The following is a 25,000-nucleotide window of genomic DNA, read 5'->3' as shown; positions in this document are numbered from 1 at the left end:
TTCTGCAGAAACCTTCTCACTCCGTCTCCACTCACCACCACTTTGATGTGTTTAGCGAGATCTTTGGAGCTGCCGCTGAGGAAGTCAGAGAAGGCCGTCTGAAAAACACACACACACACACACACACACACACACACACACACACACACACACACACACACACACACACACACACACACACACACACATCAGCAGCATGTTCCTGTGTGGATGGACCATAGACCCGACCGACCAGGACTCACCCCTGCATAGAACATCTTGTTCCTGAAACGGCTGTTGAACTTCTCTGGATTCGCCTCTGAACACAGAAACAGACTCAGTTCAGCACACGAACAATAAACAAACAAACAAACAACACAGTGCAAGTAACACATTGTGTAACAGTGTGTAACAGTGTGTGACAGTGTGTAACAGTGTGTAACAGTGTGTGACAGTGTGTAACAGTGTGTAACACTGTGTAACATTGTGTAACAGTGTGTAACAGTGTGTGACATTGTGTAACAGTGTGTAACAGTGTGTGACAGTGTGTAACAGTGTGTAACACTGTGTAACATTGTGTAACAGTGTGTAACAGTGTGTGACATTGTGTAACATTGTGTAACAGTGTGTGACAGTGTGTAACAGTGTGTAACACTGTGTAACATTGTGTAACAGTGTGTAACAGTGTGTGACATTGTGTAACAGTGTGACATTGTGTGACATTGTGTAACAGTGTGTAACAGTGTGTGACATTGTGTAACAGTGTGTAACAGTGTGTGACATTGTGTAACAGTGTGACATTGTGTGACATTGTGTGACAGTGTGTAACAGTGTGTAACACTGTGTAACATTGTGTAACAGTGTGTAACATTGTGTGACATTGTGTAACAGTGTGTGACATTGTGTGACATTGTGTAACAGTGTGTAACAGTGTGTGACATTGTGTGACATTGTGTAACAGTGTGTGACATTGTGTGACATTGTGTAACAGTGTGTGACATTGTGTGACATTGTGTGACATTGTGTGACATTGTGTAACAGTGTGTAACAGTGTGTGACCCAGAGCCACATCCAGCACCAACCTCTGGATTCGTGGAAGCCCAGCGTGACGTGTGCGTCGAAGCCCAGACTGAAGTAGTTGTTGAAGACGTCGATTGGAAGCTGAAAGAGAAACAGAGTTCCAGGTGAGGCGCCCCCTGCTGGTGGACCCTGAACGCCTCTCGGCACGGCGCTCCTCTGACTCACCTTATCTGTCTGATGCTCGTCCCGCTCCTCAGACGGGGCGTCCGGGTTCCCCTCCACGTTCAGGTTCCAGCGGTCCAGCTGCACGATGTTCCCGTCCTCCACGTGAGACAGGATCTTGGTGATGGGTTCATCGGTGTAGCCCTGAGAGAGGAGGACAAGGAAGGAGTCAGCAGAACGTCAGTAGAACTCTGGTTGACCGTCAGCAGAATGTCAGTAGAACTCTGGTAGAATATCAGCAGAACGTCAGTAGAACTCTGGTAGAATGTCAGTAGAACGTCAGTAGAGCTCTGGTAGAATGTCACTAGAACGTCAGTAGAACTCCGGTAGAACATCAGCAGAACGTCAGTAGAACTCCGGTAGAACGTCAGCAGAACGTCAGTAAAACGACAGTAGAACTCCGGTAGAATGTCAGCAGAACGTCAGTAGAACTCCGGTAGAATGTCAGTAGAACGTCAGTAGAACGTCAGTAGAACTCCGGTAGAATGTCAGTAGAACGTCAGCAGAACGTCAGTAGAACTCCGGTAGAATGTCAGTAGAGCGTCAGTAGAACTCCAGTAGAACGTCAGTAGAACGTCAGTAGAACTCCGGTTGAACGTCAGCAGAATGTCAGTAGAACTCCGGTAGAATGTCAGCAGAACGTCAGCAGAACTCACCCCTCCCCAGTTGAGAGTCCTCGCCAGGTCGTTGCCCGTCCCCAGAGGGAGGATGCCCACAGGAGGCTGGGGGTGGAGCTTCAGCTGGTCCAAAACAGAGAGGATCCAGCCCACCTGAACGTACACACACACACACCTGATGTTGACCTGTGTTTGTTTGTTTGTTTGTTTGTTTGTTTTACCTGATGTTGACCTGTTTGTTTATCTCATGTTTCAGCAGCAGTGTGTGTGTGTGACTCACCGTGCCGTCTCCTCCACAGGCCAAGATCCTCATGTTGGGCACTTTGCCATACAACTCCAGCCTGCAGGGACACAAAGCAGAGACAAACTCAGACCGAGACAAATTCCAGGACCAGGAGGGATCACGTCTGAGAGTCCAGAGAGTCCAGAGAGTCCTGGTCTGAGGGTTCTGGTCTGAGAGTCTTGGTCTGAGGGTTCTGGTCTGAGAGTCTTGGTCTGAAGGTTCTGGTCTGAGAGTCTTGGTCTGAGGGTTCTGGTCTGAGAGTCTTGGTCTGAGGGTTCTGGTCTGAGGGTTCTGGTCTGAGGGTCTTGGTCTGAGGGTTCTGGTCTGAGAGTCTTGGTCTGAAGGTTCTGGTCTGAGGGTCTTGGTCTGAGGGTCTTGGTCTAAGGGTCCTGGTCTGAGGGTCTTGGTCTGAGGGTCTTGGTCTGAGGGTCCTTTTCTGAGGGTTCTGGTCTGAGGGTTCTGGTCTGAGGGTCCTGTTCTGAGGGTCTCACCCCTCTCTGGGTCCCCCCTTGGTCAGGTCGAACACCTGTCGAGGATTCAGGTACCACATGAAGGACTGGATGATCTTTGCTCCCTGAAACAGAAACAGATCTGCAGTGAGAATCCTCCACCCAGCAGGGGGCGCTGCACACCCATAATATATAATATAATATATATCATAGAACTGTTTATTAACTGTATAAATAAACACAGTAGTCTAATCTGTTCTACTTTTTTCAGGCCAAAGTGAAATCTGGAGGGAAAAGTGAGAGATTGTATTAAGAAAAATCTAAACGAACCCCGTCCCGACAGGAAGTGACCCGGTATGGATCATGAACTTCGACCTACCTGATTCCCGCCACTCTTCGGGTTGACAAACACCAGCAGCGGCTTCATGAGCTGCGAGGGAAGGGGCTTCACCAGGAAGGGCTTCCAGCGGCCATCTTGGAGCTGAGAGACAAGAAACAGGAGGCTCAGGAACCTGTCGAGGTCAGAGGTCAACACCTGAAGCACCTGAGCGGCGCCGCGGTTCGTCGGTACCTCGGCTCCCTTCTTGCTCGTCTTGTTGCACTTCAGCGACGTCCTCTTCTTCTTCTTGCTGGACTTCAGGGACGACTGCGGCCGCCGGACCCGGATGATCCAGGTGGGCGGGATGATGACGGCGGCGTGAGCGCCCAGCGAGCAGCACTCCTCTATCTGCTGCAGCATGAAGCACGTCACCTTGTTGTGGTACTGAAACGCAGACAGGAAGCGGCGGTGAAATGGACAGGAAGTCAGAGAGTCGCAGAGAGTTTATCTCTGAACGTGAACTCACCGCCTGTTTGCACCACGAGCAGCTGATGGCGACGATCTCTTTGCTGTGGAAGGAAAACTTCTGCTGGAATCCCTGTTGGAGAGACAGTCAGAGGCTCTGATCAGAAACCTGACGATGCTACGTCCCGCCCACCGATAGCTGTAACCTGACTGCACCACAGGCCTGTCAATCAAACAGACACGCCCCCAAAAACAGGTCTTCTTGAATCTTCTTTTCTAATGAATGAGGGATTATTTTCAGATGGACCTCCAGAAAACTAATAAGAAGGAGTGACTTTAGCTAACAACACCGAGATAACTGATGGACACATTTTATTCACTTTGGATTTGATGAGAGAAGTTGAATGGGAGTCTATGGAGCCGGAGGCTTTTTGGAGCCGACCTCTAGTGGCACTCGCTGGTATTGCAGCTGAAGACACTTCTGGATCGGTCCTCCATAATTTTACAGTGAAATTTGGGACCAAAGCCGTGAACATAAAGTTGTTCTATGATTTCTTCCAGGACAGACGGACTCACCTTCCCACACTGCCGACACTTCCCAGTCTGGCGCCTCCGGTGGACCCAGTGGTGTCGCACCGCGTTGAACTGAAAAACAAACACATGGTGAGCGAGCCGACCCGAGCGCCACCTGAACGCGCTCCGATGGTGCCAGCGGTACCCACCTCTCGGACCACCCGGGACCCCGGCTCCCTGAACGACGGCTTGCACCTGAAATTAATCTGAACAGAGAGACGAGCGTCTGTGAGCGGAGACAGAGACACCTGAGAGGACGAACATCAGGCCAGATGTTACCTTCTCCAGCTGCTCCATGCACATCGTGTGCACCGATATCTTACAGCCGGCGCACTTCTTCCTCGCCACTGACTTTTGCTGCAGAACAAAACAACAGAGTTGTGGATGTGTGTTTATGAAGGCTTTATAAACTGTTTAATGATTACAGCTCAGTTCTGATGTTGTGTTTCCACCAGTCGTCTTCATGGCTCTTAATGTTCTGTTTTATCTCCTGGAAAAAGAGCTGCAGGACATCTGAACCAAAGTCCAGTCAAAAACTGTCGATTTTAACGTTTAACGCTGTTTGTCCGTTTATCTGTCTGCAAAACCTAAAACACGACGAACCCCAAGAAACCAGAAATGTTCATGAATCATTAATGAAATGTTATTTAAGGCTCAGTGATGTCAGCGACTCTCTCCTCTGATTGGCTAACTCTTTTTTTGAGTGACACACATCCAGACCAATCACATGTCTTGTAGCTTGTTAGCTTGATGACAGAACGACCGCTGTGTGTTTTCTTCCACGTTAAAAGGGTTGGACACTGGGCCGCGCTGTGGGTGGGCGTATGACATCACTGTGAGTTTGTGACATCACAAACTTACAGGAAGTCCAGTTGCTGAATACAAATGTGTGTTTCTCTGTGGGGACTTTTACAGTATTTATAGCAGCAGATTACAGGACATGAAATCTGATCTTATACAATATATCACCGTCGCCCCCTGCTGGTTTCTCCGGGACTCACCAGAGATTTGGCGACGCAGTACTGCTCTCCGACATAACAGAAGTCTCCAGAGCCGCTGGTCTCGAACCAGATGTGGTCCCCGAACTGGGCGTTATCCTGACACACAAACAAACACACACTTATCCACAGCGGGAGGGGGTGGGTGGGCGGAGCCAGGCTACTGATAACTTGACCTTTAAAATCTCATTTCACTGGATCAATGAGCAGCTGATTCCTCATTGGTTGAATCTCTGATCAGCAGATTGTGAGACGATGAAGAGACTCACGGTCCAGTCGACGGTGCTGCTCGGCTCCTGAGGCGGGTCGCTCTGTCCGGACGCCGACACATTGGGCTGCGTCGCCGCTTGCTGCAGGCCCGACTTGGCGATTCCCTTCCTGCAACCACAAGAGCACAAAACCATTTCTGTCGTTCGAGTGTCGGGAAAAATATTCAGTTTGTTCGGCGTGTTTCTGTCAAATTTTTGTCAAAAAGAAACAGTTTATTACACAAAAGTTAAAAACATGAAATAAACCAAAATAAAGCACCAATGGGCTAAAAAAACAACAACCATTTGTTCACGAATGTTGGAATGAGACTGATGTTACCACGTTAGTTCTGGTCATTGTTGTCATGACAACTGATAGCAAAACAGCTGCTGCACACACACACTGCATCGTGGGAACAGTGAGTCCTCCAAAATAAAAGCACAGCAGCAGAGAATCTGTAGACTTCAAATTAAAAGTTAAGTCCAAGTTACACACTTATATTATTATTTTATTTTAGTGTATCAGAATCAAATGTTTTTGTTCAGCTGCAGGTTTCTGTGCTCTGATTGGATGTAGACTGAGATTGTTTGTGGGCTCTGATTGGATGTAGACTGAGATTGTTTGTGGGCTCTGATTGGATGTAGACTGAGATTGTTTGTGGGCTCTGATTGGATGTAGACTAAGATTGTTTCTGTGCTCTGATTGGATGTTGACTGAGATTGTTTCTGTGCTCTGATTGGATGTTGACTGAGATTGTTTCTGTGCTCTGATTGGATGTTGACTGAGATTGTTTCTGTGCTCTGATTGGATGTCATTTCATTCTGGGAACACTGATTTCAGGTTCTTTGCAGTTTTAAGATGCTGAAGTGCTTCACACTGAGGTCACCGAGTCACCTGCTCATGCATCCAGATGAAACACACACACACACACAGATTGACCTGAGCAGCAGAGCAGTGATCAGTCGATGACTCCGTCCTGTGTGATTAGCGCTGCTGCTAATGAGCCTCAGCTCTGTGGAGGATGTTTGTTTCTGCAGCGTTTCATCACTTATTTATGTGGAGCTCAGTTTGGGCTTCCTACGAGCTGCAGGGTGTGTCCGATCGGCAGCAGGGGACCGGCCCCCGACCCTCAGAGGCCACAACAAACATCAGTGATGCTGATCTGTCAATTTATTTTTTACGTTTATAGCCCCCAGATTACCTCCCAGTTTGACTCCCAGTTAATTTCCCATTTTACATCCAAGTTTAGGTTTAACCCCCAGTTTACCTTCAAGATCGACTCCCAATTTGACTCCCCAGTTTACCTCACAGTTTAGTCGTTGGCGGCGCCAAACACAAACACAGTGAAACCAGTCAGCTGACTGCGGACTACATACAGCAGGAAGGCGCTCCAGCTCTCCAGGCAGGAGTTGTATCCGTTGGCCGTCAGCGGGCTCAGGGCTCCGGGGCCCCGGTGGAGGGCCGGGTGGTTGAAGTAGTAGATGGAGCTCCTGCGGCTGGGCAGCGGGGGGCCCCTCCCTGGCCAGGGGCTCCCAGCTTTGGAGACGGTGGAGATCCTCCTCTTCTTCCTCTGGCTGGTGGTCCGGCAGCAGCTGTAGGGGGCGGAGTCTCCTGCGAATTGCTGAGAGGAGTTCCTGCGGAGGCAGCGGGGGGCCCGGATCAGCGGCCGCCACGCTGACCGCAGGTGGGGAGCTTTCCTCACCCCCGTCACGGTGGAGGTTGGGGAGGGGTGTGGCTCAGGGGACCAGGACACGTCGTCCTCCGCCTCAGCCGGATACTCAGACACCTCGCTGGCTTCTGATTGGCTGTCGTTGGCGGTGGAGTAATCGCTGCTGTCGTCGTCTCTATCTGAGTGGAGGCTACTGGAGCGGGAGAACATCCTCATGTTGTTGTCCCCGCCCCTCACCTCAACCTGTTGTTCTCCGGCCAGTGGCCCCTCCTCCTCCTCCTCCTCCTCCTCAGCCATCTGGATCAGACTGGCCAACAGCATGGACGGGCCCAGCAGGTGGGTGTCGATGGTGCGCAGCTTCCCCACCTTCCTCCGGCACACGGCGAACCTCGGGTTGAGGCTGGGGGTGGTGGTGCTGGAGCGTCGGCGAGTTTGCCCCGCCCACCGGCCGTGTCGGGGTGTCTTCGCCAGGCGGCCCCCGCCCGCGCACGGCGGCCCCGCCGGCAGCTGGACACTGGGCCGGCGGCGCTGGGTGAGGGTGTTGGACGGCAGCCCCACGCTGGACCTGCGGCGGGCCTTGCTGGTGGGGACGGCCACGCTGGGCCTCCGCTGGCGACAGGACTTTTCTGCATCCACCTGGAGAGCAGCGTCCTTCCTCTTAAAGTGGCGCCGGAAGAAAGTGTCCATGACGGAGCGGAGCGGCGCTCTGAGAGGCTGTCGGACGTAAAGAGCAGTTAGCGGAGGAGGCGGACGGCACAGCCACACATCGGACTTACTGGACCACCAACGGCTCTGAGTGGGACATGTTTTGTGACGCATTAACGTCTCTACTCTGTCCAACCATCAGTGAGGTCATCAACCATCAGTGATGTCATCAACCATCAGTGATGTCATCGTTGGTTTGTGAACGTTATGAATCCTCCAGTTCAGATTCTGTCCGTCACCATCTTTGCTAGTTCGGAGCGGTTTGGAGCAGGAAGTGACCATATTTGGACGAGCTGGGGGAGGAGCCAGCGGTGGATCTGACCGATCGGTGGTATTGCAGCTTAAGACACTTCTGCATCGGAACCATTTTTCAGACCCAGAAGCTACGAACACTTTTATATTCAGTCTGTGGTTCTGTCGTATCGACCGTATGGGCGATCCGAGCAGAGGTCAAAGTTCAAACATGAAAACAACAAACTGTTCATCACCAAAATGCTCATAAAGACCAAGCAGTCCTCTGACGGGACCGTTTGGTTCTGAGGACCCGGCTTGTGTTACTGAGGAATCGGATCCCCCGTTCAACCTGCAGCTGCATGAATTATACAGCAGGAAGTGTGTGTGTGTGTGTTGGGGGGGGGCAGCATGACAACAGGAAGCTGTCATCGCTGCTGTGGTACCGACAACAACAGTAATTAAAGCCAGGATTACCTGCCCCCCCTCCCCCCCCCACACACACACAAGAAGAACATTACACCAGCAATTAGACGGTGACGACGGCTTCACTTCGTCCAAGTCTCAAACTTTCTCTCAGATCCGTGTGGTCGGGTTCACGTCTAATTCCTGCTGCAGTCAGCAAACGCAGCTGACCTCTGACCTCTGACCTCTGCTGCAGGAGGTGACAACGCAGCGATTATCACCACGGCGACCGACCAGTGTCAGAGGCTGCAGGGAAACCTTTTCTATTAATAGAGCGCCCTCCTTACTTTCACCTACAGGTAACGGGTAACACTGCAGTCACATGACCTGCATGTTTAAGTTTTCACAATAAAATACTAATCTAATAAAATAAGATTTTTAAACTACAGTCTGGATGAATCTGTTGGTAACAGCTGATTAAAAACTATGTTTTCATTCCTCCTGAAAAGATGAAAATCAAATCAGGTGTCTCGTAAACCTGCGAACAGTCTAAAGAAAATTACATTATTTCTTCCACAAAGATTGTTCTGTAATTAATCCTCAGATTTCTTGGTAGACTCAAAACTTGGATTTGGATAAAGTTTTATTAGAAATGATGAAAAATGAATAAAAGATTGAAGATGATTACTTTTATCAGTTTCAACCATCAGTGATGTCATCGTTGGTTTGTGAACGTTATGAATCCTCCAGTTCAGATTCTGTCCGTCACCATCTTTACCAGTTCGGAGCGGTTTGGAGCAGGAAGTGACCATATTTGGACGAGCTGGGGGAGGAGCCAGCGGTGGATCTGACTGATCTGATTGGAAACCTGACGATACTACGTCCCGCCCACCGATAGCTGTAACCTGACTGCACCACAGGCCTGTCAATCAAACAGACACGCCCCCAAAAACAGGTCTTCTTGAATCTTCTTTTCTAATGAATGAGGGATTATTTTCAGATGGACCTCCAGAAAACTAATAAGAAGGAGTGACTTTAGCTAACAACACCGAGATAACTGATGGACACATTTTATTCACTTTGGATTTGATGAGAGAAGTTGAATGGGAGTCTATGGAGCCGGAGGCTTTTTGGAGCCGACCTCTAGTGGCACTCGCTGGTATTGCAGCTGAAGACACTTCTGGATCAGAACCATTTTACAGACCTGAAGCTACGAACTCTTTTATATCTAGTCTGTGATTTAAATACTATAAATAAATCTACTGACTGACACACTGAGTGTGTTTGAACGGTGATGCGTTCACTGACTGATGCACGTGAGCCCTTCACAGCAAAACTCATGAATTTACAGTGTTTTTCTTAACCTTCCAAGACGAATCGTCCTCAGATCAGCTGATCTGTCACAACATGATTTATAGGACTTCCACGTCTACCTGGAGTTTCACGGCCACCGAAGCATCGAGGTGTTCAGGTGGTTGCAATCTGCAGCATCACCACTAGATGTCTCTAAAACCTGCACATGGCTCCTTTAAAACACTTAGTCAAATTTACCTTTTCAGTTTTTTTATGATATTTTAATGCGTTTATTTGATTATATTTATGTTTTAAATGTTGTTTTTTCACTCGCTGATTTGTTTGTTTTATCTTTTATCTATTTATTTATTTTTTCATTATTACTCTTGTTTAGAATCTTTTTTTAATCGTTTATATTATTTTTTCATTCTCCTGTGTTTCAGTCTGTTTTACTGTTTGACCTTTGACCTGTCCATCAGTCGTCAGGGAAACACTTCGACCTGAATAAACAAACTGATTGATTAACTGATTCATGTTTGTGGAAAGAAAATCCTTCCACAATATTTACTTTATTAAAAAGGCCATAAAAAGAACGTCACACATGAGTAATGAGTTTCTGTTTGAGTCGATATATTTTCATGTTTTACAGCTTCTTCACGGTTTTCTGTCCTAAATGAGAAATGTTACAAAAGAAGAAGACGACGTGAAACTGCAGGAGAGAAGAGAGCTGATCAACTTATTGATCACTGATCAGATCAAAGTTGATCATTTTTATTCATGTTACTCCCTTATTCTATTTTTAATGTCATTTTGATTTAAATAAAAGGTATTATTGTGGATTTATCATCATTTATAAGGAACTTTGATCGGATGGTTTCAGATGTATTGACCACTTCAACAGATTGGCTGTCATTTAATTATTGATTTGATTTCAGTTTGTATTTAAACATTTTAGGATTATTTTTAACTTGAACGTTTTGCAAAATCTATAATTTTTGCACTTTTCCTTTAAATATCTGTTTCAGTTATTTCTTCACTGTTGATTCAAACGCAGTATTTATTCAATATTTTCTGCTCTTCATTGTTAAACTTAAAGATAAAACAAACAATTGAACTTTGACCCCCGCTGATGTTCAATCAAGCAGCCAATCATGGCTGATCTCTGCCGGAACCGATCGATCAATAAAAACGTGACGAACTAAAACGCGTCAGCAGGACAAACGTAGCGATCGACTGCTAACAGCATTAGCATCGTAGCGGAGGGTTAGCACAGCGAGCTAATATTAGCATGCTAACAGTTTTTCAGCTGTTTGCTAACAAAAACTTAATTCAAACAGTAGCGACGCACTTTTTGTTCCTTTAAATGTTTCCATTCACTTGGACAGCTTTAAATAAATAAAATTAAAAAAAACAGGAAATGATGAAACTTTCAAAATAAAAGCTGGAAAATCACAAAAACATTTTTCCACTTTGCATATGTGATATCAAAAAACTAAATAAAACTATTTCAACCCTTCAGGAGCTGTTTTAACCAGATACTAAACAGGTGAGTGGAAACACGGAGCGAGTTTTGATCTCCATTCATCAGGTTTTAATCAAACAGTTGCAGATGTTATATTCTGCCATAAAACAGCCTGTTCACCTGTTCCCCGGTTCACCTGTTCACCTGTTCCCCGGTTCACTGAGCAAACAAACAGAAAGCAGCACGTCAAACCGGACACGGAGTCAGAGAGAGACTCAGGACAAAAAAACTGAAAATAGTTTCTCATTTAAAGTCAAATTATTTTTAGACTTATTTCTATTAAAGCAAAGTTTTGGATCTGCTGCTGGTTTTAACAACATTTAAAAAGAAACCTGCCGAGACGCGTTTACATCGAGTGAACATATTGAAGTGTTCCTGCCAGCAGCAGATGAAGAAGAAGAAGAAGAGAGAAATCAGAGCGTCCGATGGTCCAGCAGATCAAAAGAACACAACGAGCAGCAGAAAGCAGCTTCATACAACCTGAGAGGAAGATCGGTCCGTCCGGCACCGACGAAGACGAGCAGCTCACTGAGAGCAGAGACGCTAAGCTGCTGAAAATAACTCACAGCAGCTCCGACTGATCTGAGAGCAGCCGCACAGCACACTGTTTCCTGCTGCACCCAGGAGCTCATCCAGCACTGAACCAGGACCAACAGAACCAGCACTGAACCAGGACCAACAGAACCAACACTGAACCAGGACCAACAGAACCAGGACTGATCTAAGACTAGCTGATCCAGGACCACAGACTGTATAGACGTAGCTTCTGGGTCAGAAGCCTGAAGTCAATGCAGAAGTGTCTTCAGCTGCAATACCAGCGAGTGCCACTAGAGGTCGGCTCCAAAAAGCCTCCGGCTCCATAGACTCCCATTCAACTTCTCTCATCAAATCCAAAGTGAATAAAATGTGTCCATCAGTTATCTCGGTGTTGTTAGCTAAAGTCACTCCTTCTTATTAGTTTTCTGGAGGTCCATCTGAAAATAATCCCTCATTCATTAGAAAAGAAGATTCAAGAAGACCTGTTTTTGGGGGCGTGTCTGTTTGATTGACAGGCCTGTGGTGCAGTTTCTGGCTGAAATTTCGAACTGGAGGCTTAAAAATATTCACAAACCGACGGGTGATCTTACAGTGATCCAGCTGATCCAGGACCGGCTGATTTAACAGCTCTCGTCCTTTTGTCCTCCCTCACTTCAGTTTAGCTCATATAGAGATGAATGGAGCCGCCGGTCCATCCCAGAATACTCCTCATTAACACTACAAGGCTGCTGCTGCATTATGGATCCAATTAAAAAAAAGAAGAGGAAGAAGACAGGAAGCGAAGCCGCATGGTAATGTGTCCAAACAGAGAGTCGATCATTGTAAACCTGATGTTCAGCCTAATTATCACATTCTGTTGGTAGCTTCTGCCGTTGCTATGGAGCGGGATGCATGGCAACCAGGGCGGAGCTTCTTCAACGCTGCTCATCAGCCGGAGGGAAAAACTGAAAAATAAAATCTTCTACATGTGTGTTCAGTATGGGACTGTGAACAACTCGCCATCAAGAACCTCCAGAACCTTTCAGAACCACCAGAACCTTTCTGAACCTCCAGAACCTTTCAGAACCACCAGAAACTTTCAGAATCTCCAGAACCTTTTAGAACCACCAGAACCTTTCAGAACCTCCAGAACCTTTCAGAACCCCTTTCCCACTCCCCCCTTGCAGCAGCGTTTAAATCAGGAGACGATCTGAAACCTGAAGAGGCTTAAAAGATCAGCAGGATTAAAGTGTGACGCTGCTGTCAGGTCTGATTTACAATATTAAACTGTGACTGCGTTCATCAGCAGCTTCAACACTTCAAAACTTTAAAACACGACAATAAACTAAACAAGTCAACGCAGATTTAAACACGCTGCTGACTATTAAAGTCCAGAAATATCAGCTGAGTCGGGACTTTAAAGAATCTGTGCTTACAGCAGAACTTTTTATTCATTTATTTATTTATTGATTGATTGATTGATTGTAGCTTTTAATTCTTTTATTGTTGATTTCAGATTTATATGTGAGAGCTAACGACTGTCTGTGTAACATGACGGAGAATCAGCGCCACCATGAGGATAGAAAAATAAGCGGAGAAAAGTTTTACTTTTACTTTTAATGATAAATTAAACTTGTTTTTGATTCTCGTGTCGATGATGTCAGTTTCAGGAATAAACACATTCGGTCTCTTTCAGCTCAAAGTTTGTTCAAAAGAGTTTGTTTTTAAAATGTCGTCTTCAGAAGGAAGAGACTGAAACAGCTGGGTGTGGACAGATGTGACGGTATCCATGGTAACGCCGATATACAAACAGGTCCTTTCTCCTGAAGGTTAGCAGGGTGTCTAAGATAACTCGTGGAGAAATTTTAATTGGGAGTCTATGGAGGCTTTTTGGAGCCGACCTCTAGTGGCACTCGGTGGTATTGCAGCTTAAACCACTTGTGCCCCGCCCACTTTTTGACATGTGGGCGGGGAAGAAGTGCTGTGGTATTTGATGACATACCTGTGACAAGTCGTTAAGTTGAGGCTCGTTTCTAAGGAAAAGAGGAGGCAGGTTTACAATCAATAATGATGCCGTTTCCATGGAGACCTGCTGCTACAGAAACCAATGAGCCCACAGGAGGAAACACTGACTAATCAGAGGTTAAAGGTCAAACTACATGTCGCAGATAATAAACTTCAGAATGACTTTTAAATTAATTGATGCATTGATGTGAATGTTTCTTTCATTGCTGGTCAGAAGAATAAATTAATTTATCTTATTGAATAAAACCTCATTGAGCAGAATGTCCAGCTGTCAATCAAACCTCCAACAGCCTGAAACACTCGAGTATGTGTGTGTGTGTGTGTGTGTGTGTGTGTGTGTGTGTGTGTGTGTGTGTGTGTGTGTATGCATTTGTGTGCAGATTAGTTCCCCTTAAATAAAACCCGGCTTCAGTTTCAAGGCGGGAAACTGACCCGGACCAGGTGAGAGTGAGGTATCAGCTATCTGAGTCACACACACACACACACACACACACACACACACACACACACACACACACACACACACACACACACACACACACACACACACACACCGGCTCAGCGCTGTGATGATGACACTCTGCTGCCCTCTGCAGGTGATTATGTTCTCCTGCAAGCTGTGACATCACAGCAGCTCCGGCTGCTCTCATTGGCCGCCTGCTCAGAGTTCAGGTGCTCCTGATGACCGATCTGTCACTCCTCCTCCTCTTCCTCCTCTACCTGGCCCTCCTCTTCCTCATCAGATCTTCCTTCTTTAATTCATCATCATCATCCTCCTTCTGACCCTGGCCAGATGACGGTAGATGGCCTCTTCCTCCTCTTCCTCCTCCTCCTCTTCCTCCCTCAGAGCCTCAGTGTCCCTCCTGGACCGGAGTATTTATAGAAACAGGGGCAGCGAGTGACAAAGATAGACCAGGAAATGGGTCTGTGTAATCCCTGGGTCCTGACTGCATCTCACACACACACACACACACACACACACACACACACACACACACACACACACACACACACACACACACACACACACACACACACACACACCCCCCTCTTCAGAAGAGTCTGGAACGTGGGGACTAATGATGGACGGGCCGATCTACTTCCTGCAGAGCTGGTTCCTGTCAGCGCTCTTCTTCAGTCTGTCCTGAAATGAGTTCTTCTTCCTGTGTTGAACTTAAAGAACCATCACGGAGCTCAAAGTGATAAAAAGAGTCTAAAAGTGACGTATCTGTCCAGAACAGTCTGTGATTGTAATACAGAAGCAAAGAACACATCTGCTGTCAGAATAAGAGCTTCAGATGCTGTTTAAATCATATTTATTCAACAACAACTAAGGTGCAGCACCACTAGCAGCTGCCTCCAATAGACTCCTGTTGACTAAGCACCCAGTTTTCTCCTGTAAAACTATACTTACAACATAAACCTGCTCTTTTTTTGACTCTTCGCACTGATCAGGTGGATTTATTTTGACCCTGAGACGAGGTCAGGTGTCACAGTGTCCCGCCTGGATTGTTTCATGAACACTGAACCCTTCAGCCGGATCTGATAAGAGCAGGAGATCCGAGAGGACGGTGAGCCTGCCAGACGGGACTCAGGGCAGAGAAAACCCTGTCTACCAGAGAACACTGTGGAACTGCAGAGCTGTTGGCCCCGCCCCCCTCAGTGATGTCACAACAGGTGCATTCCGTCTACTGCCACAGGTGAGAAAACTGCTGTGACATCACAGACGGGGGGCGTGGCCTGTCTCAGACTACAGAGGTTTCCGTGTCGGGCTGCAGTGAAACAGAATAGGAGAGCAGAGGGTCCATTTCACATGAAACATCTGATCCAGACGCAGTGTGTGTGTGTGTGTGTGTGTGTGTGTGTGTGTGTGTGAGTGTGTGTGTGTGAGTGACTGTGTGTGTGAGTGACTGTGTGTGTGTGTGTGTGTGAGTGACTGTGTGTGTGTTAATACATGTATTACTAATTTAGCTGGGAAATAATTTTTGTTCAGACTTTTGTGGAAACTTGACTTTCTTTCAGGGACACAAACAACAAGTTTCCAAGCAGACTGAGGACGTCTGCTTGGGACAGACCATCTGCATTGTCCTCACATTGAATTGATGACTTTCTCTTTGCTAGCAGACAGGTGGTTTGTTTCCTCTTGTGTGCACACCTTACCTACATTTATTTATTATTTTCGATGTAATAAATATGTAAATCTGTAATCCTGCTGTAGTTCTATTCTAATTCAATTTACAGCAACATATATTTTCTGATTAAGTAAACTCCACAAACAAGTCGATCATATGTGAATTTAACATATTAATCTGCAGGTTCCCCTACAGGTTAAACTAATTTTAATAAAGTTTTTTGTGTATTTGAACTGTACTTTCTATTATTTAAATGTCCAGTCGATTGTTGAATTCACTCAAACAAAGTTATTTCATATCATCTGTAATTTATTCAGTTATTCAGTGATTTCATGTAAAAGACGGCGAGTCTTTCTGAGCCTGTCGCCTCTAATCAGGTCAGAGAGGGAGGCAGCAGGTCCTCGTCATCCTGACGGGGCCTCCGACACCAGTAATTAGTAATGTAATAATCAGTCATATCAGCGCTCAGCAGAGGCCTGACACCGTGTTCACAGCAGCTTTAAAGGAGTAATCCACCGTTTCCTGTTAAAAAACACTCCCGAGTGACGAGAGGAGAGCCGACAGATTGATACGCGACGTCGTTATCTGGGGAGTCACGTAGTTTCCTTTTTGTATTTTCAAACAGGGTCAACCTGATTGTGTGGTTTCTGAATCTCAGTTTCACAGTCAAACAAAAAACACAAATACACACTGAACACGAGCGACCGCGAGGAGAAGAGCGTCATACAACATATATGACATGCATACAACGACACGCAACGTCGAAGAACACGGAAACAGGACGACCTGCGAGGAGGAAGTATCCTCTCCTTGCTCGTCTAAATATGGTCACGTCTGGTTTAAAAAGAACAAGATGGCAACAGCCGAAATTCTAAATTGAGTCTTCAGCTCACAAACCGACGGATGACATCACAGTTGGTTGCCATGGGATACGACAGACGGACTCTTCTCAGTGAATCCTGTTAATGTCATAATTTCCAAACACTGCTCTCCATGAAACATGGAGAAGTCCTGCAGAACCAGAACCAGAACTCGTCCCTCTGGTTCATGAAGCGTTAAGCGGCCCCACTCAGGCTGCAGCGTGCAGACCAACATGTCCCAGCTCCTTCCACAGATCCTCCAACACCTGCACAGGTAAACCAACATGGAGCCCGCGTTACACGAAGAACCAGGACGAACGAAAACAGGCCTGCAGGGGGGTCGCCAGGGGTTACCAGAGGTCACCAGGGGTTACCAGAGGTCACCAGGGGTTTTCCAGAGGTCACCAGGAGTCACCAGAGGTCACCAGGGGTCACCCTCTGAAGATTTCGTATAAAATAATTTCTGTTGTTTTTATTTGTTTATGTTTTCTTTATATAAACATCTTCCTCTTCCTCATTGCTCTTCATCTTCTTCTTGTTTCTGTTCGTGTTCTTCAGACGACTGATGATGATGTTTCAGCTGATTCAGGGTTTTTTTTTCTTGCAGCCGTTCAGACTTTTTCAATTTTTAAATAACAGCAGATGAATAAAAGAGTTTCTCCTTTAGAGCCGTAAAGGAGTAGGAAGAGGAGGAGGAGGAGGGCCTCCTGCGCCTCCTCCTCCTCCTCCTCTGTCCTTGGAGAGCTACAGATTGAATCCTCTCCTCCGGAGTCCAATGCTCCCATCAGACCCTAAAAATGAGCATTTTTAATTAATTGCTCTTCCAATCCGTTAATAGCAGCTATAATTAGAGGAGCGGAGAGATTAAACCACCCGACCGAACTTCAGGCTGCACTTGTTACCTTTTATATTCACGGCCGGCGTGTCGTCGAGGATCTGAGCGAGTCTGGCTCGGTGTGATCAGTGGACTCAGAGGGAGCGTCGGCTGATGCAGTGAAAGTACTCGAGTATTTTAAAGGTTGTGAAGGAGGACGAGTCCTTCAGACAAGATAACACATATTCAATATAAAATAAAATATTAAACACAATCCTGTATCATCGCTCTTTAGTCTAAATTATTCTGTTTATTTTACGATTTATTTTATTGTTTTTAAGTTGTTTCAGTGATTTCTGTGAAGATTAACTCCTGATATCAATAAACTATCTGATCAACAGGGTTTAACTGTGTGTGTGTGTGTGTGTGTGTGTGTGTGTGTGTGTGTGTGTGTGTGTGTGTGTGTGTGTGTGTGTGTGTGTGACTAACACACACGCTGCCGTGTTGCTCAGAGATCACAGCAGAACAAAGAGGAAGTCGGCTGCGGGAAACATGAGCTCAGACACACGGGTGATGTGGTGTGTGTGTGTGTGTGTGTGTGTGTGTGTGTGTGTGTGTGTGTGTGTGTGTGTGTGTGTGTGTGTTTGTGTGTGCGTGTGTCCTCTGTGTTTGCAGCAGGTGCACAGATACACTTTCAAGGAATTATTGCAGCAGCTGATGATTCATTTTCTATATTAATCAATATTTTTTATATAAAAACATCAGAACAGTGAAATATTCCTTTAATAAAACTAATAATTTTATAAACAATCTTGTTTTGTCTAAAATCCCAAAAATATTCCGTTTATTATGAAGTCCGACAAAAAAAAAATTAAAAAAATCTAAACTCAATAAGTGAATGTTGACATCGTTTGATCAAAGTCAACGTGGTGTTTTTTTACGCTACACATTACCCATGATGCACCTGGGGTGTGTGAGCAGAACGTCAACACGTGTAATTTTATCTCAGAATTTTGTTCTGCATCAAAATTACATCAAAATCAAACATCAGCTGCTTTCCATGGAAACACATTTCTACCAATAAAAAAATAAATTAAGAAAAGTTTGTCCTAAATAGAAAAATGTTTATGGGGGGAAAAATTGGACATAAAAATCGAGAATTCTGAATTAAAAAAAAAACAACTGTTACATCAAAAAGTAAAGCTGTTTATCTTTTATTATTTTCTGTCGTAAATTAAATATCGATCTGTTCTGAGGAAGAATTTCTGCCATTGAGGGAGAAATAAAGACAAAATGTTATAATGATTAAAAAAAAGATTCATGGCGAGGTACAATTTTAATGCAATAAGGCAAAATAATGAGTTAAAAAGGCAATATTTTACAATGAATAAATTGAGATAAAAAGTTTTGGATTAAAATCAGTCAATCAATCAAATAAAGTCAAACTTATGAGCTAAAATGTTAAATGTTAAAATGTCAAATCTAAAAAGTCGATTCCAAATCAAAATTAAACATCAAATTAATGAGTTGAAGTTAAAAATGATTAATTAAAAAGTCACATTATGCCATAGATAATAGATATAGATAAAAATTCATAATAAAGAGTTTTAAGCTCATAATTTTGAGCTTTTAAATATAACATTTTTACTTTTTATCTCATAAATTGGATTTACAGTGAACTTTTATCTTTTTAAATATGTCTCTTAAAGGCATTATTCGTTATGTTTATCAGCCTGTCATCCTGCTGTGAACTCAGACCAGTTTTAAACAGATACGATCAGCGACATGAAAACCTGCAGCCGGCCACAAACAACACGTCCAAAAGAAAAAAACAGATCAGAGAGCGACCGATCGATCGGCCGCTGAATTATTTACTTTATTAAAAAAAGTGCTACGATCACAGAAGCACAGAAAATATTTTAGTTCCAGGATCTTAAATGTGAGAATTTTACGTTACAGTAAAGTGATGTCAAACATTTGATGAGGTCACTCTGGAACCAAAGTCCATTCCTGTTTTTGATGTTTTAAGGCTCAGAAACCCACCCAGAAGAAGAAAAAGATAAATCAGAGGTTTTCAGTGAAGTCTTAAAGTCACTGACATTAAACAAAAACCTCTTTCTGTTCACGTAAATTCTATAAATATTATATGAATTAAATAATGATTATTTTATGATGACTCGAGGATTTGATGCAGACGTACTTCCAAAGTCTCTTCATTTGTTTGCAGTTTTAAGTTAAAAATAAAGTAAATAAAAGAGACACTGAAGATTGCTGCTAAAATTCCTCCAATAATCATCGGTTTGATTTGAAAGTCGAACTCCTGTCGACAACATCAAAATAGCAAAAATGTGAAGGGACCCTGGAACTGAATTGATCATTCGGCAGATTTGTTTTTTATATTAATCAGCTGTTTCGTAAACCATCATCCAATCAGGCTTGATTTGTTTTCTCACATGTTCTCTTATTTTTAATGTTGTTTGTCTTTCATACCAGAGTCCAGACTTCATTGAAAAACCCTCCGAGATCAGAAGTGACAGAAAAAGTTCATGAAACTGGTAAGTTTCACTATCGTTTCTCAGCCTGAAGTCTTTTACGGGGTTTTTCCTCCCACACCGACGTTGAAACACCAAAAAACAAAGTGGGCAGTAATCAGATTACGTTTAGTTGAGTGTGGAACTCCAGCTGAAAACATCTGTGCTGCTGCTTCACAGGCTCCAAACTACAAAAACAGACTAAATGTGAAGGGACTCTGCACACTGCTGTTTTTACTCCTCGCTGCCGTTCGACGCTTCATTTCCTGTGCAGAGGTGTGAAGAGCAGCAGCTTCAGCAGCTCTGAGTGAATGAATGAAATCAGTTCATGTATTCATTAATTCATCGTACGGTCAGAGAGAGTCCAGCTGAAAACATCTGTACGAGCTCCACAGCATCACAGGGTTCAAACTCCAAAAACAGCTGAAATATGAAGGGACTCTGGAATGGGGCTGCTGAAAAAAATGATTCTCTGACTGTCAGAATAATTCTGAGTCATTATTTACTGACTATTGTTTATTCTCAGGTCACACAGACACACCAACACAAACTCAGGGCCCGACGTCAACAATAAACACACAAACTGGAACGCAGCTTGACCGACGAAGACGAGGAGACAAAGAAGAGGACATTTTTTTGATCTCTGATATCACGACACACAAAACATTTCTCTGCTTCATCTACAAGATGAATCTGCTGCTGCAGCGACACAACGTCCCAACTGACACCACATCTGGACCGTCACATCTGGACGTCTCTACATTCAGACACACAAACGCCATCCAGCAGGTCCGTTTACAGCCAGACCAGCTGCTGCTGAAACATCTGGAGGAGCATCAGCGGCTCTGACCAATCAGTGCGCTGCAGCAGGAGCGAAGAACCTGCAGGCGGTTCTGACGGGTTCTGCGTTCCTGTGTTTGGTGCTGCTGTTGCAGGTTGTGCTGGAGGATCTTTGATCTCGGTGGAACCTGCAGCTCCAGGATGAACTGATTACTTCTAGTTTCCTTGTTTAGATTTATTTTGGTTCTATTTGAGTTCTATCGGATCGGTTCTGTAGTTTTCTGTATTTAACGCTTTCTTTTTAAACCTCTGTGTGACTTTGTTTTTAAAGGATCGATAATCAATGAATCTGACTGGTTTGTGTTTGTGGGACTTTGTTTGTTTTCTCTGCTGAGGAGTGACGTCACTCCGTGAGAGTGAGGTGTGGATGAAGAGCAGCTGAGGAAGACTCACCTCCTGCAGAAGATCCTCAGACCGGTGAAGGTCCTGCTGTTGTGCTGGCAGCGGGGGGCGGGGGCGGCGGGGGGCAGCTCGGTGTTGGAGGCTGAGGAGGACGAGGTGGAGGAGGAGGAGGATGCGACGGAGGCGGGGGTGAAGGGCTCCTCGGCTCCGTCCTGCAGCGGGGCTCCGGGCTGCTCCTCTTGCGGGTCCATGCTGCTGCTGCGGGGCTCACAGGCGGAGCTGCTCGGGAGTCGGCGCGGGGCTCCGGCGGTCCGAGCGGCAGCCGCACATCCTGCCCGCCTCCGGTCGACGCTCCGCGGCCGCTGCTCAACTTTCCACCGACAACTTTCCGCTCAGACAGGAAGTGCAGCTGCAGGTCTTGAGCTCTCAGCAGGAAGCCGAACTACACAACTCCTCTCCGAGTTACAGGAGGAGGTAGAGGTGGAGGAGGAGGTGGGGGCTGCTACTTCCTTCCTTCCTTCTCCGGACCCTCCCAGCCGGAGGAAGCCCGACTCCTCTCCGCGCGCTCTGAACACAGCTCCATATCCAGCGAGTTTCCCGCGCTGACAGAAAAACAGAAAACACCAGTTAGTGAGGAAGGAGCTCCTCTTCCTCCTCTTCCTCCTCTGGGTCGACCTGTTGCTGCTCCGCCTCACGGTTCGGGGCCTCCTCTTCCTCGGAGTGACTCTCCGCGCGCCTCTCTCTACTTTTTATCTGCGCTCTCGGGCGCAGGAAGGGGGGACCGCTCTTCCTCCTTTGCCCCGCCCACAGCCTCTACTCTCCGCCCTCTGATTGGCTGAGGAGGCAGAGGTGAGCCACCTGCTGGTGCTTCGGACTCTGTGCAGCCGCCGAGGAGTCGGAGAGGAGGAAGTGAACTAATTTACTCCTGAACAGCAGCTCGGAGCTCTTCTTCTTCTTCTTCTTCTTCTTCTTCTTCTTCTTCTTCTTCTTCTTCTTCTAATGTAGCAGCAGCGCACGTGTGGTTCTCCGCTGTGATGCTGATCAACTTCTCTGCCTCTCACTCGGATCACATTTCTGAAGCGCTGCTCTGCAATGTGCTCCCTCCCACACAGCTTTTACATAAAGACGCGAGGCAGCCCACACCGCCGCGGAGAAGCGCGTGCTGCAGTGAGCCAGAGGTCGCGCGGCCGCACCGAGACCCACGCACACACTTCTCCACCACACGTGCACGTGGCGGCTGCATCCTCCTGGGTTCCCCGCTCCGAGGTGGAGCTGCAGGATGAGCGGGTTATTTTTGATAGCCAATTAAATCGGAGGTGCAGCGGGCAAGAGGACGCAGCTCCCATTAACGGCCCGTTTTAAACACCGGAAACACTGCACGGTTTCACTTCCATCCTAAAGACCTGCTGGGGATCTTCTACACTCATTTTATTGATTTATTTTAGTCACCAAAAGTTGTTTGGATTTCTCTAAATTCATCGGAAAAACTCTCCAGCCAATCAGAACACAACCTTATTCGTGACACAAACGTCCTGACGTCGCATCTTTACATTTAAGTTACAGCTGCAGCTGACAAATCAAATCTCAGGGCAGCGCGTGTGATACAGCCGCCAGTCCACTAGAAGGCAGCGTGTCTGGACAAAGAAGAGTTCGTAGCTTCAGGTCTGTAAAATGGTTCTGATCCAGAAGTGTCTTCAGCTGCAATACCAGCGAGTGCCACTAGAGGTCGGCTCCAAAAAGCCTCCGGCTCCATAGACTCCCATTCAACTTCTGTCATCAAATCCAAAGTGAATAAAATGTGTCCATCAGTTATCTCGGTGTTGTTAGCTAAAGTCACTCCTTCTTATTAGTTTTCTGGAGGTCCATCTGAAAATAATCCCTCATTCATTAGAAAAGAAGATTCAAGAAGACCTGTTTTTGGGGGCGTGTCTGTTTGATTGACAGGCCTGTGGTGCAGTCAGGTTACAGCTATCGGTGGGCGGGACGTAGTATCGTCAGGTTTCCGATCAGATCGGTCAGATCCACCGCTGGCTCCTCCCCCAGCTCGTCCAAATATGGTCACTTCCTGCTCCAAACCGCTCCGAACTAGCAAAGATGGTGACGGACAGAATCTGAACTGGAGGATTCATAACGTTCACAAACCAACGATGACATCACTGATGGATGATGACATCACTGATGGTTGATGGTTGGTTCTGAGTCACAGATAATCAATAAGTTTATTTTCTGAAATGTTCGACTGTCCTGGCTCCTAAATGGTAGAATGAGCTCCACCAACATCAGGACAGCAGAAACTCTGAACATCTTCCACCACAAACTAAAAACACACCTCTTCAGACTTTACCTTGAACAGTAGAACTTAACATGGAACTTACTGATAAAACTTTGTAGTTTGGCTTTCTTGAAGAAATTGTATTTTCTTGATTCCTGTTGTTCTGATTTTGTACCCTCATGGTTGAAATGAACTTATTGTAAGTAGCTTTGGATAAAAGAGTCAGATAAATGAAATGTAATGTTTCAGGGAGTCACTTCTGCATGAAGCAGCTTCGTGAGGATGAAACAACCCTTTAAAGAACCCGTCGGAGGTCAGAGGTCAGAGGTCAGAGGGTCACCCACCGACCAGCAGCCTCCACAGTCGGTGGTTCTGTGGTTCTGATGTTCGGGGCTGTTCCTCTTCCTCTGCAGCTCTTCCTCCTCTGACAGCACAGCTGCTGTTATCTAACACTGCGGAGGCCAAAGCTCTCAGCTCAGGGCTCAAGTGAACGTTAGCGATGCGTCGGCTCAGCTTCAAATGCTTTTAACCTTTTATTTCTCCAGAGAAAACGTGTTCGCCGTGTTGCCGCCGGCCAAAACTCCAACTCTTATGCCGATCCGTATCCGGCTTGCCGCCGCCGGGACATCGGAGGGAGGTTGATGTCCTTCGGGGCTCGGCAGGTACGGCGGTCGGCCCCCATTTTAAAAGGTGGATGATTCAGATGATTTACACAATCAGTTCAGATCAGAGTCGCACATTCAGGACGGGACCAAGTGTGGAAGATGGTCACAGTCTGTCATTCACACTCAAAGGAATGGGACAGATGTGAGGTCACAGTGACCTTTGACCTCTGAACTCTAATCAGTTCATTCTTCAAGTGAATTTTGAATTTGTGCCAAATGTTCAAGAAGTTTCCTCGAGGAATTCCCGAGATGATGCGTTTACAAGAATGAGACAGATGAATGGGGCAGACGTGATGGGACAGGGACCTTGACCTTTGACCCTTTGACCTCCAAAATTGAATCAGTTCATCCTTGAGGTCAAGTGAACGTTTGTGCCAAATTTTAAGAAATTTCATCAGAATATTCTTGAGATATTGTGTTGACAACGTGTTGTTTACAGGAGATGGATGACTTCCGGTTAAAGTTCAGAAGAAACGACTGAGCCAAAGTCCATTATGAAAACTGAGCATTTTAATCAGCAGACATCCATAAAGTCCATAATCCCGGAGGAGGGGTGTGAAGGGGTTAAACTGAGCCGCATGGTGTCCGGTTAGCAGCTTTTTATTCATCTGTCAGAAACAGGTCCAACATTTTTAACAAACAGCTGTCAGAATCAGATCGACGGTTTCCCCCCCGAGTCCTGACGGGGAGCCAACAAACATCAGGGCTGATGACTGCTGGTGTGCAAAGGGTTAAAGGCCAAACGTTTTCTGTTTTTATTTTCAGTTTTGCTTCCATTATCAAATATTTTTGTGGCTTTAAGAACTGAAAATAATTTCAGTACAGTTTGTATTGAAATTTGTGACATCACAAACTCCTCCCGACGTCACGACGTGTGCATTGAGTGCTCTGATGCTTCCACAGAATTAACAGCATCTAAACTGCTTTATAATTTTAAAAAAAAAGACATGAAATCTGAATTAACACAATATGAGACGTTTGTGGGACCTTTAACATGTTGGTTT

At 45.9% G+C, this 25,000-nt stretch overlaps 1 protein-coding gene across 4 annotated transcripts in view; it reads right to left on the bottom strand.

The window, feature by feature from the left end:
* The window catches only part of dgkzb (diacylglycerol kinase, zeta b), a 29,998-nt gene extending 7,840 nt beyond the window's left edge, over positions 1-22,158 (bottom strand). For 2 of the 4 annotated variants that reach the window (XM_069172730.1, XM_069172731.1), the window contains exons 1-15: positions 21,111-22,158; positions 5,195-5,303; positions 4,929-5,024; positions 4,207-4,284; positions 4,077-4,133; positions 3,931-3,999; positions 3,416-3,487; positions 2,950-3,333; positions 2,613-2,695; positions 2,119-2,179; positions 1,878-1,991; positions 1,225-1,365; positions 1,062-1,140; positions 243-298; positions 36-98 (exon numbers count right to left, since the gene is read on the bottom strand). In XM_069172730.1, the coding sequence (XP_069028831.1) occupies positions 36-98; positions 243-298; positions 1,062-1,140; positions 1,225-1,365; positions 1,878-1,991; positions 2,119-2,179; positions 2,613-2,695; positions 2,950-3,333; positions 3,416-3,487; positions 3,931-3,999; positions 4,077-4,133; positions 4,207-4,284; positions 4,929-5,024; positions 5,195-5,303; positions 21,111-21,310 (1,662 nt within the window). In that variant the 5' untranslated portion in view covers positions 21,311-22,158. Of the gene's footprint in view, positions 1-35; positions 99-242; positions 299-1,061; positions 1,141-1,224; positions 1,366-1,877; positions 1,992-2,118; positions 2,180-2,612; positions 2,696-2,949; positions 3,334-3,415; positions 3,488-3,930; positions 4,000-4,076; positions 4,134-4,206; positions 4,285-4,928; positions 5,025-5,194; positions 5,304-6,550; positions 7,546-21,110 lie in introns of those variants that run through there. The other 2 variants (XM_069172733.1, XM_069172734.1) reach the window with 2 other exon arrangements.
* Positions 22,159-25,000: the final 2,842 nt, after the last annotated feature.

This window comes from Embiotoca jacksoni, unplaced genomic scaffold, assembly GCF_022577435.1.
Source record: "Embiotoca jacksoni isolate LCO1_2020_lvr unplaced genomic scaffold, fEmbJac1.0.p SCAF_55, whole genome shotgun sequence".
NCBI lineage: Eukaryota > Metazoa > Chordata > Actinopteri > Embiotocidae > Embiotoca > Embiotoca jacksoni.
The sequence above is the reverse complement of the archived record's forward strand: the minus strand, read 5'-3'. Positions and strand labels throughout refer to the sequence as shown.